General features: G+C 36.4%; 1 protein-coding gene across 1 annotated transcript in view; it reads right to left on the bottom strand.

The window, feature by feature from the left end:
• Positions 1-2,079: 2,079 nt before the first annotated feature.
• Positions 2,080-11,032, bottom strand: part of MYOF (myoferlin) — a 65,984-nt gene continuing 57,031 nt past the window's right edge. The window contains exons 42-54 of the mRNA XM_010000044.1: positions 10,349-10,504; positions 10,157-10,248; positions 8,701-8,871; positions 8,026-8,174; positions 7,678-7,817; positions 6,718-6,806; positions 6,537-6,632; positions 6,211-6,352; positions 5,299-5,398; positions 4,211-4,404; positions 3,077-3,186; positions 2,586-2,733; positions 2,080-2,115 (exon numbers count right to left, since the gene is read on the bottom strand). Coding sequence (XP_009998346.1) covers positions 2,080-2,115; positions 2,586-2,733; positions 3,077-3,186; positions 4,211-4,404; positions 5,299-5,398; positions 6,211-6,352; positions 6,537-6,632; positions 6,718-6,806; positions 7,678-7,817; positions 8,026-8,174; positions 8,701-8,871; positions 10,157-10,248; positions 10,349-10,504 — 1,623 coding nt within the window. The remainder of the gene's footprint in view (positions 2,116-2,585; positions 2,734-3,076; positions 3,187-4,210; positions 4,405-5,298; positions 5,399-6,210; positions 6,353-6,536; positions 6,633-6,717; positions 6,807-7,677; positions 7,818-8,025; positions 8,175-8,700; positions 8,872-10,156; positions 10,249-10,348; positions 10,505-11,032) is intronic.

The following is an 11,032-nucleotide window of genomic DNA, read 5'->3' as shown; positions in this document are numbered from 1 at the left end:
TCCCTACACAGGGCAAAATCTTTGCAAACTGAACAGGCAAAAAGCTGCTGGATGTTGGAGTCACACACAGCAGCCAAACCAGGAAAGAGATTTTACTAGCTTTGTATGTAAGCATTAATCACATTTTCTTTCTTGTGAACATTTATTTTCTTTTGTTTGTTGCTTGAATGGGCTGGGAGACAGAATGGCTTCTTAGACTTCTCAGTTATGTTTCTAATAGTATTGCCTAAGTGTAGTGAAACTGTCAAGCCTGTGCATGCTTAGACACAAAGGCATCTAGAAGAGGGTGAGCGCAAGTTAGAAGGGCAGGGTACCTGCCACTCTTCAAATGCTGGGTGAACAGGCTTTCTCAGCTCTCTACTCGGTTCTGTAATTGTATTCTGGGGAATGCTCTTTCAACTTAAATGCTTCCTAATTACAAGCCTTACAAGCAACAAGCTTTCTTGTCTTACAGTGAAAATAAGGCTACTCTGATTTTTACTGTCAGATTTATGGCATTGATTGAGACAAATTTTAATAGTGGAAGATCAAACATTAGCTCATGCAAATTGTCAGTAATTTCTAGAGTGCTATATTGTCATTAGTGAAGGGACAATCCATTTGTATGGTGATTAGTTCCAGCTCTCAGCTCTCATTCATAGGTCAAGATGCTTGAGAGATTCTTAACAACCAAAAAATAAGGGCATTGCCACATGTTTGACAGGATGACTGCTGTTTGTTCCTCTCTAGCCTATGGCACTTCATGTTCTGGAAATGGTTTCATGTAGTACCTTTACTCTCCCTTGTTCAACAGAATTAAGTCAGTATAATTTACTTGTTTTGCCTGACAAGTGCATGCTTGTTTTACAGTGCTATGTTATAAGAAAGCACTAAGTGTGCCACTAAAGACAATGGCAGATTTTTCAAGGCTAATTATTTCTTGTAGTTATTTTTGTTATTATTTTAAAGGCAGCTGAAGTCAAGAGTGTGACAATCATAGAAAATCCTGAATTCGGGTTCTGCTGTAGCTTACATACATTTCAAGCACCAGAGTAATTTCAGAGAGATGCTTCTGCTTTGGCCCTCCATGAAAATGCAGTGGGATCCGAGATTATAACCTGATTTTTAGTGCAGGCGGTATCTTACTGTGCCTAGGGAGAAGAGACTGAAGCTAAATTAAATACTTCCCCTGTGCAGATCAGATTTCACACAAGAGTTTACTCTAGGTTGTGTATCCTCTTCTGTTTTTATTCAAGATAATCTCTAAATACAAGGAGTACACTGAAACTATTAAACAAATTTCCTAATTAAGAAATTCATTAATACTTTGTGCAGAAGTATTTCATTATACTGCATGGTGAAGATGACAGTAAAATACCTTAAACTCCAGATTTGTGGCACTACATCCTCTAATCAACACTATACAGCATCTAATGCATTGTAGTTTTGCAACAGATAAAGAAAACTGGAAACTTGCATTTTACTTGTGGGAAAATTTATTAAAACTTTTGTAAATTATACTAAGTAAACAGTATATATTTTATTTCTGTGCACATGTAGTTGTCAAAATACATATATAGTGTTGTGAAGGCCACAGTGCAAGAACTAAAAATGTTAAGCAGCATGACGGAAAACTTTTCTAGGAACATCTGACCTTCTCTGATTGCACTGCAAGGTTTATTTGGTAAACATAATTGTAAGTAGAGTGCTTGTTTTTTATTAAGTTAAAATGCAAAGTTTCAAAGTGTGCCCAACAGAAAGGAATTATCAGAAGAAAGTATCCATTAAAATATGAGATTGCATTAGCAGGCAGCCTCCTGAGTGATTTTTATGAAAAATCTAGTTTAAAAGCAAGGAAGTCAGGACTTGTGTAGATGCTGTTGAAGTAAAAAAATGTACATGAAATATGAGGGGGTTTATCCTTTGTTTTTTAAAAACAGCTGTCATGACCCCTTGAACCTTGGCTAACCTTGGTTAAATTCTTACTTTTCTATTTTACAGTTCCAAATACTAGGAGGTAAAAAGGATGGAGAGCCTTGCTGAATTTGGTCCAGAGCCTGAGGCAAAACATCATTGCTACTGAGGTAAAAAATTCTTTTTTTAAATTGGTTTCACGATCTTCATTGATAAATAGTTCTGTTGGGACAGGAGGAAAGAAAAAAATAGAGTTAAAAAGATGTACACAAAACAATTCAGTGTAGTTTTGTAAAAGACATTTAAGATATTAAAATTAATAAGAATATATTCAGGGTATGGTAATTTCAGCTAAAATACAGTAAAAATGAGTAAGATATTTCAGATTAAAGCAAACTGAAATCCAGATACTAGACGATCTATTAACTATTTTTAATTGTGTAGGTTATTATAACTTCTAAAGGACTAATTTGCTCCATCTTTAGTGAATAGGTTAGTTTTACCAAATTGTAATTGTTTCTCAATAAAAAATCAGTTGAAATTGTTCACAGCTGCAAGTATATAGTCCCTCTCTCCCTGCCAAAATTGAGTTGACAATCTCTTGTCTGAGAAAGGAGTGTTCCCTGTTGATGACTCCTGGACAAGCCAATCTAGCTTCACACCACAGCTAAAGAACATGCAAAAGATCTTACCGGCAACGAATAGAGGAGTACTGCTACAAACAGGAGTAAGATCAGCAAACTGATAAGGCCTACGAAGAGCCATTTAAACCTGCGCCACACAATAAATTTCATTGTCTTACAGGGATTGGTAAACCAAAGGAAGGAAGTATCTGGTCGGCTGCATTTTGAAAGAAACAAATATTACTCATACTATAAAAACAGGGTAAACATGGGAGTATAACACATTAAAACAGTCTGGTTTGGAGGCTGAAGGAAACACAGTTTTGTAATGCAGGATAAGCTGCTTCAGTAAATGTGTGCCATTAATACTGAAACCACCTTTCATTTTATCCTAGTGCTTGCAAAAGGGAAACAAGACACTGGCTTTTAGAAATGAATTTTTGCCAAGGATAATTCATGTCTAATAGTTCCTTTACTGCATGCAGATTTTGTCAAGAACATCATAGTAGCTAGATATTACATATTTCTCAAGCTAGTAAGAGAAAAAAAAAAAATCTTACTTTGGTAGATCTAGCTTGGGGTTCATGTTGGGTTCATCTCTTCCTTTACCAGCTGGCCTTTCCTCAGCTTCTTTTTCATTGACAACTTCCAATGTCATTTCAACTTTACCCTTCAGAAAACATGTGGCATGAGACAAGCATCTTATTGAAATAGCAGTAATAGTTCTTGTCTGGTACTTACACAACAGAGTTTGGGATCAGCTCATTGTCTGCATCTGTGTTTTCAATTTCCTTCTCAAAGTATACTTATTTCTGTGCAATGACAGTGTCAAAACACAGCAATGGAGAATGAAAAGTAGAAAAAAGAAAAATATCTATCTAAAATGATTCTGCTAATTCGTTTGTTGGCTATTTTAAACTATACATTGTTTTGTTTCTTTATCAGTGTAGAAAAAAAACACCCCATTTCTTCTCTTTCAAGAGCAAACCAAAACGAATTCTCTTCTTTCAAGAACACCCCAAGGCCTGCATCTTTTCCAAACAAGTAAGCATCTCATTTTTTGTATTGCTGTGGCTAACAGTTGATTCTCAATCTTTTTTCTCATTTGTTAGATTTCAGTAACAAATGCAAAAACATTAGAAAGAAGAAGCAGATGCATTTGAAAGGCTTAACATTATAGTAAATTATAAATATGCATGTATATTCATCTCAGAACAGGTTAAAATGTTTTAGGTCTTCTGATTGCCATCACAATCTCAAAGCTAGTTGGAGTTCTCAGTATATAAATTACATTTTCTGCATAGAAAACCGCTTTGGATTTAAACATTCTTCTTTAGTCTTTAATCCATTCAGGATGTCTTATGTTTCTCCAAAGCAATAACAACAAATTCATTCACACAATAACTCTCTTGGCTGCTTTGGTGAGATAACATGAGTGAACCTGGCATCAGAGTCCTTCAAGTTAAAAACAGTTACAAGCAAAAAAATGTAAGTACTAAAATCACACTTTAAAACAAAAAATTATCGATGTAGCAAAGTTCCTGAACTTGTGCAGGGCATGTTCTGTTTACTCCTCCCCTGGCTGTCTACTGAAAGCTAAGAACTAAGCAGGGGACTCTTTACAGTCTTTCTTTATAATTTAAAAAGAAAGGCGAGCACGTTTTAAGTATGTTTTAAAGAAGTAATAATCATACCGCTAAAATACGGGACCCATCCTTTTCAACATAACATGGCCACCATCCTTTCATGGATTTTTGTTCAAAGAGAGAGGTGGTTCTGGGAGCCTTCTGAGAACCATCTGCCTTGTATTCTGGAATCATGTCTATATTGCACTTCTCTGGAACTTTTGCTGGAATAATTGTTTTATGTAAATCAAGTTCCACAAAGCCTAGGAGATAGATTTAAAAAAAACAATCACTATATAACACAACCAACCATTCAGCATAGTGGTTTACCATCAATCTTTCTTTCCTATCTCTAAACATGGAAAAACGATCAACAGACACATTGCATTTTTGTTTGGCTGAGGATGTTGTGAGGCAGAGAAGAGGACACATTAGGCTGTGTTTTAAGCCCATTTTGTTGGCATTGAAAGCACTAGTGTTGATAAATTGAACTCAGCAAGCTCTCCTAGCTGTTTTTTAATGCAAGACCACTTGATTTTTAATGGAGGTTTTTTCTCGTCACTCACCTAAACAGAAGATAAACTAATACAGCAGTGTAATGCTGGTGTGAATTCTGGTAGTTAAATGCATCCTGTAGCTAGGTTTGAGGATGGTTATACATCAATTGTGTTTGGATTTTGGAGCCTATATGGTTTGCATGTAAGCTGAAGACTTTGGAGCTGTCTTAATATAGGGCAGAGAATCTTTGTCAGAGTAGTATGTCTATAAAAAGCAGGGATTAATAATGCTGTGAAGCAGATTGCTTAACTTAAGTTACAGTCTGATGTCAGTACTCAGAATTGGAAGTACTTTCTTTAAGTAATTTTACTTAAAGAAAGGAGCAAAGTTAGTTTTAATGCACCTTATTTAATGAACTTTGTGATAAGGCTTACCTGAGTGAAAAGTATCTTGGTTTACCTGCAGGGAGGCCTTCACTGAGTGAGTATTGACTCATTCATTCATGAGCACAAGTAACCCTGTACTGTGTGGGAAAGCAGGAGTGTATCTGCGTGCTCAGTGGCTCACTTTGTATACACAATCCTTATGCATTAATTAAAAATTGTTTGGTTTTATCCCTTACTTTGAGATAACTATAATTCTTTTCTTAGAAGTCTTACCCAGGTAGTCATCCAAGGAGAACTTGTCATTATCCCATATTTGAATGATCAATTTGGGTGGGATTCTGAATTCTGTCTTGTCAAGACTCCAAAAATGTTCCTAAAATTTTAAAAAACACCACCAAAGCACCTTTTTAAAATTACTTATGAAAATTCAAAGCTCCCACTAGACCAGATTGTTCAGAGCCCCGTCCAATCTGGTCTTGAATACTTCCACGGATGGGGCTTCCACAACTTGCCTGGGCAACCTGTTCTATTGTCTCACCACCCTCACAGTAAAGAATTTCTCCCTAATATATAACCTAAATCTACTCTCTCTCAGTTTGAAAATGTTCCCCCCTTTGTTCTCTTACTCCATGCCCTTGTAAAAAGCCCCTCCCCAGCTCTCCTGTACGGGAAGGCTGCTACATGGCCTCCCTGGAGCATTCTCTTCTTTAGACAGAACAGCCCCAACTCTCAGCCTGTCTGCACAGCAGAGGTGCTCCAGCCCTCTGATCATCTTTGTTGGCCCTCTTCTAGACTTGCTCCAACAGCTCCACGATACTGACACAGGAGAGGGAATTGCTGAGCCAAGATCTGAGATTTGTGCAGATCTGCATATCTTGATCTCAGATCAATAAATATTGATGTGGATACATAAAAATATTCTACTAGAGATGAGACTGAAACAAAGTTTTAGCCCTACCAAGCTGAAAAGGTTGAGGAGCTAGGAATCCTTGCCCTTCCTAAGAGGAGACTGCTGCTGTTGCCATGTGTTGCTCCTGGCTCAAAGGCAAAATTCAATCTGTGTTTGCAATAGCAGTTTGAGACAAGTATGCAGAACTGAGCCAAACATTCTCTTTCAATATGCACATACAAAATTATCAGACTAATTACAATCTATATTCTAAGTATTGAAACCTTTAGAAATACCTTTTTGGAAACTACACAGAGTTGCTCTGTTGGCAGATAGTCAAAAGGAAAAACAAATCTCCAGTTAAAGTTCCCTTCACCATCCAACGATCGGTAGTGAACATCGGTTTTCTGCTTGTTTTCTTCATTACCAGGCATCCATCTGAAAATAGAGAGATGTGTCTGGTCTTTGCAGTGGGACTACACTGGTACTTTTTTTGTACTGTAACCATGTCATTAAATGGTTGCAAACAAACTGAATAATGTTTAGAACCCATGATCTAGGCATTCCCAGGACATTCAGAACATCATTCATTTGCAGTTGTTACATGACAGAGTGCTCCTACCCTTTCACATAAATGTCACTCATTTCTTCCCCTGTGATGCTTTTTTCATCCAGAAGGACATCTTTGGTGTTCCAAACAATAACCCGCAAGATATACCTAAGAGAGAAGATGTTTGGGGAAAGAGAATTGAATTGCCTTTGTCAAGGCTGCCAGATGGTTTGTAGTATAGACAGATACTCACTTCTTGGCTTTTCGGGGAGTGATGTTGAAGGGAGGGCCTGGAGGTCCTAAGCTTTTGGGAAAAACATCAACCCACATCTGAAGCTTTCCCTGTAGCAGTGGAGAATATGGATGAGCAATTGTTTGTTGGATACAGGTTTGTCATGGTAACTCCACAGAACTACTTATTGACATGTGTAATATTCATTTTAATCACAAAGCAGAGCTCCTTCAAATGAGGGAGCATCTTCAAATGAACAGTGCCAGGAATTCAGAAGATAGTAGGAACATTAATTCCTTGTGAATTCAGTGCATGCTATGTAAGTCCAAATTTCTGTTCTGTGAGAAACAGTATTAAGTACAGTGTCATACATGTGGCTCACAGCTGGCAACTCGTGGCCTGCCCAGTGCAGATGATCAGTCCCTTTAACCAGACTGAGGAGAGGCAACCACTGCAGATTTTATACTCTCTTTCAAATGCAAGCCCATTTATTTTTGCTGGTAAGTTTTCTGGTTACTGCAGAAACTTACTTTAAAAAACAGCCACTGGTGAGTTTGTGAATTCTAGAAAACAAATGTTAGCCTTCATTCCTCTCTAACAGAGAGGTCCAAAATAAGACCTCATGTTTAAACTAGCACCACTGGACCTTGCAGAGAAATGGTAAGTTTGGTCTCATTTGTTGAATGTAATGAGGAAGCTCTTGAGCCAGGCTCTCTCAGTCAGTTCATTTCAGTAAGAAATTAATCTTTCCCAATTTCCACACTGTCAGTATTTACAGTGTCATTTGGGGGTTTTAATGGCAAAATATAACTGCATTTTGTTATGTTTCTAGACTAATCTGCTTTAGTTTCTCAGCCAAGGAGTATCAATTTGTAGCCCTCTTCCCCCTGAGTGCTACCACTCTATTGACAATAGCATTTAAATGCAGGAGTACTCCCATTTCTGCATTCAAGAAACCAGAAGTAAACCAGTTCATAGTACCTGGGAGATGTTGGGCTGGAAGGTGCTGTATAACGTCCTTGTCTCCACATGTTCAGGTACCAGACCTTGGGTTCTTAGGATATGAAGGGCTAGCCTCTCTTCACCTGGACCAAGATGCTGGTGCAGAATTTTGTTAGCTTCTGAAATGAAGGAAATGGAAAAAGACCAAGGGTTTATGAACCAGAATTTCCATTTAAAATTTTTTTAAACCAGATTATTTAAAATTAAGAAGAAAACTTAACTCTTCATGAAAAAAATCTATTTTTTTTCTATTTTTCCATAAATAAATGAAAAATTTGTATTAATATGAATTTAAAACAGAATTATAAAATAAGTGAACAAGCTCACCAGCTTCTTCTAAAGTATAGTCTTGTCCCCCGTAGTTAATCTTTGTACCATTCTGAGAGAGGACAGGAGGAGCATAGCCTTTAAATCTGGCTACATTCTGCAGTAACTGGGTTGGTTTTAGTTGGTCACGCCAGGTATTGACACCTGAACTTTTAAGAAAGCAACAGTAATACATCCTAAAATTACTCAATGTTCAGGACATTTACATGTAATCTAAAATGTATTTATTAAGCTAATTCAGAAAGAGCAGGGCTGTAACGGCTTAGATTGAGGCCACTTGAGTTTGATACAGGACTTAATTTTGTACCAGCTCAATTACGTTCCAAGACAAAGTGCTTTTTCTTTTCATAGCAAAATGATTACGCAAACTTGCTTTTATATTCATTTCCATGAGTAGGTCAGAAAATTCTGTTAAGTGTGTGTTCTCTGCACAGAAGTAAAATTACAAGATAAATAGAGTATTAAAATGTTTGATGTGGTTTCAGTAAAGGCTCTTCTGAAGACTTTGCAGCTTAACTTGGAACTCAGATGACACAAAGTGAGCACAAGAAACACCCATGGGAAGCTATAGCATTGTTTTTTAACCTTGTAATTAAGATGAAGGAAGCCCTGATTTTTTACAGACTGGGCACTAGATCTTACAGATAAAAATTTTCAATAGACAAAATTACTTACATGCAATACTGCTGCGGGATGCCACAGTGAGATCCATAACGAGAAAGGAATCTGTTCTCAAGATCAATTATGGTTTCACCCACTTTTTCATCACGAGTCAATGTGTCATAGTCATAGACTGAAATTTTCAAATCCTTTTCTTGAGGTAAGAAGCAACTGAGTTCATACATTCTAAGCATAAAAATGTCCAGTTAATACTACTGCTCTTTTGAGCAATACTTTGTATTTTTAAATAAAAAAAATTAAACCCCACTTTTTAGTTTATTTTTGAGCAATAGCTTTTACATTATATTAAAGGGATGTTTCCAATGCTGATTGATCTAGCATTAGTTACTACTCATGGTCCAATTTCTGTTTGCACTTATTAATAATATTGCTTGCACCTGCACAAATATTATTTCTGCACAATATATAACCTGTTTTCTGTGCAGCAGACTGAACTGGGACTGAGAAAGAAACTAGTTGTTCAATTAATAATTTCTCTATGATTAGAAAATTTTAATTTTTTTTCTACAATACAGACAATATGTGGTCCATATGTTTAGCTTCTATGACTAAAAGGGTTTATTTTAGCTGTCCTACACAAAACAGACTGTAGAGTCTTCTCAAATTAGTTCTCTGAATTTACTTTCAATATATGCAGCCTCATGGTTTCTACTGCTACTGAATCCATTATCCTTGAGGTGAAGCATTCCATGGTTAATTATCCTCTGCATCTTTTTATTGGTTTTATTTCTAGTCTATCTTATAAGCTTTAACTTCCAGAATCATTCTGGAAATGCCTGGAATTTTGAAGGTACTTTGTACCTGTAATAAAGTCTCTTTGCTATCTATTTCTTTGCATAATCTGAACAACTGAAATCCTGTAGTACGTCATTGCATAATATGCTTTCCAAACTCTTTCTAATCCTTCTAGTCCTTCTCTCCTAACTTTCTAATTTATCAAAATCCTCCTCTTAACTCTGGACACCAAACCAGATCCAGAATGTCATTAGTGATTTATAGATGATGTAACCTCTCAGTTCCTAATTAGTGTTTTCTGTTCGTATATTTCAAAGGTATCGTTAGCCTTTGAAGGGAAGACAAAGGTACTGAAAATATGTGTTAAGCTGATTACTCATCGTGACATCCAAGTAGTTTTCAGAGTTAAAACGTTTTCTATACCCTGCAAGCTTATTTTGTTATTTTTCTGTGCATAACACAGGGCAGTTTTAGGATATAAACATCATTTGACTTTGTGCAGTTTACCCATGTGATACAGCAAATCTATAGAGCAGCCAAGACCTGTGCTGTCCAGTGATTTCAAAGGGAAATGCCTTTATGCAACTTTAGTCACAATTAACTGTTAGTTTGTAACTATGGATAAAGCATTGGATATTTCAAAGAATAATTTATCTTAAAGATTAGGAGAAAATTCCAAACTGTAATAAATTGAAAATACAAAGAAGTTTGTTACCTGCCAAAAATTGGGTTGAGAGTATTAGGCACATAATTATCTCTGTCTTCAATTACTTTTTTACTTAGGGATATCTTTATATAAGGATCACACTATTTGAAACAGAAAAAAAAAAAAAGTTAAATGCTTATCAAGACTAATATCCATTAAAATATACCACAGCAGAGTTATTCCAAAAGCAAAAAGTCTCACCAGCCCATTATTATCCTGGGGTTGAAGCTGCAAAGCTCTTACAATATAAATCCGCACAATACACTCCTGAGGCCCACTGTCTGGTAGCTCACGGAATTGGCGAGGAGGAGCTGGAATAGTGGGATCATCAGGCAGTGCATAGATTCTAAAGGATCCCTAAAAAAGAATATAAAGACTCAGTGAAGATAAATGTAGAAAAGTCACTGCTGAGTTTGTTTTTTCTTATTTATCCTACACATACACACTCCATTGAATACAGGAATAGCAAAATTATAGCCTGATCCACAGTCACTTGTAAGTTTTATGTTTGGCTTTAGAGGGTTTTGGAAGAGATTTACTAGAAAGACAGGGTTATACCCTTAGCAGATTTAATGCAGCTCTTTGGATTTCAACACAAACACTCTGCTCCAGCTGAGAATACATAACACATACTTCATACTTGTTTCCCTATCCAAAAGCTTAATTTCATTTTTAGGCGTTTTGTTGGTTGTTTGGTTTTTCATACAGTGTTAACATTATATTAATCTTTAAAAGTCACAGAGTCACTGAAATAGTACAAAATACCTCTTAGAAATTAATTCTAAAAATGTGCTTCCCTTAGAACATCTTCAGGTGAATGTTTAGTCCTGCTCAAGTGGTTATCCAGGAAGGTTCTATTCCACAGGTACCAGGAAAGATCACATA

Source organism: Chaetura pelagica, unplaced genomic scaffold, assembly GCF_000747805.2.
Source record: "Chaetura pelagica isolate M959 unplaced genomic scaffold, ChaPel_1.0 scaffold436, whole genome shotgun sequence".
Classification (NCBI taxonomy): Eukaryota; Metazoa; Chordata; class Aves; order Apodiformes; family Apodidae; genus Chaetura; species Chaetura pelagica.
The sequence above is the reverse complement of the archived record's forward strand: the minus strand, read 5'-3'. Positions and strand labels throughout refer to the sequence as shown.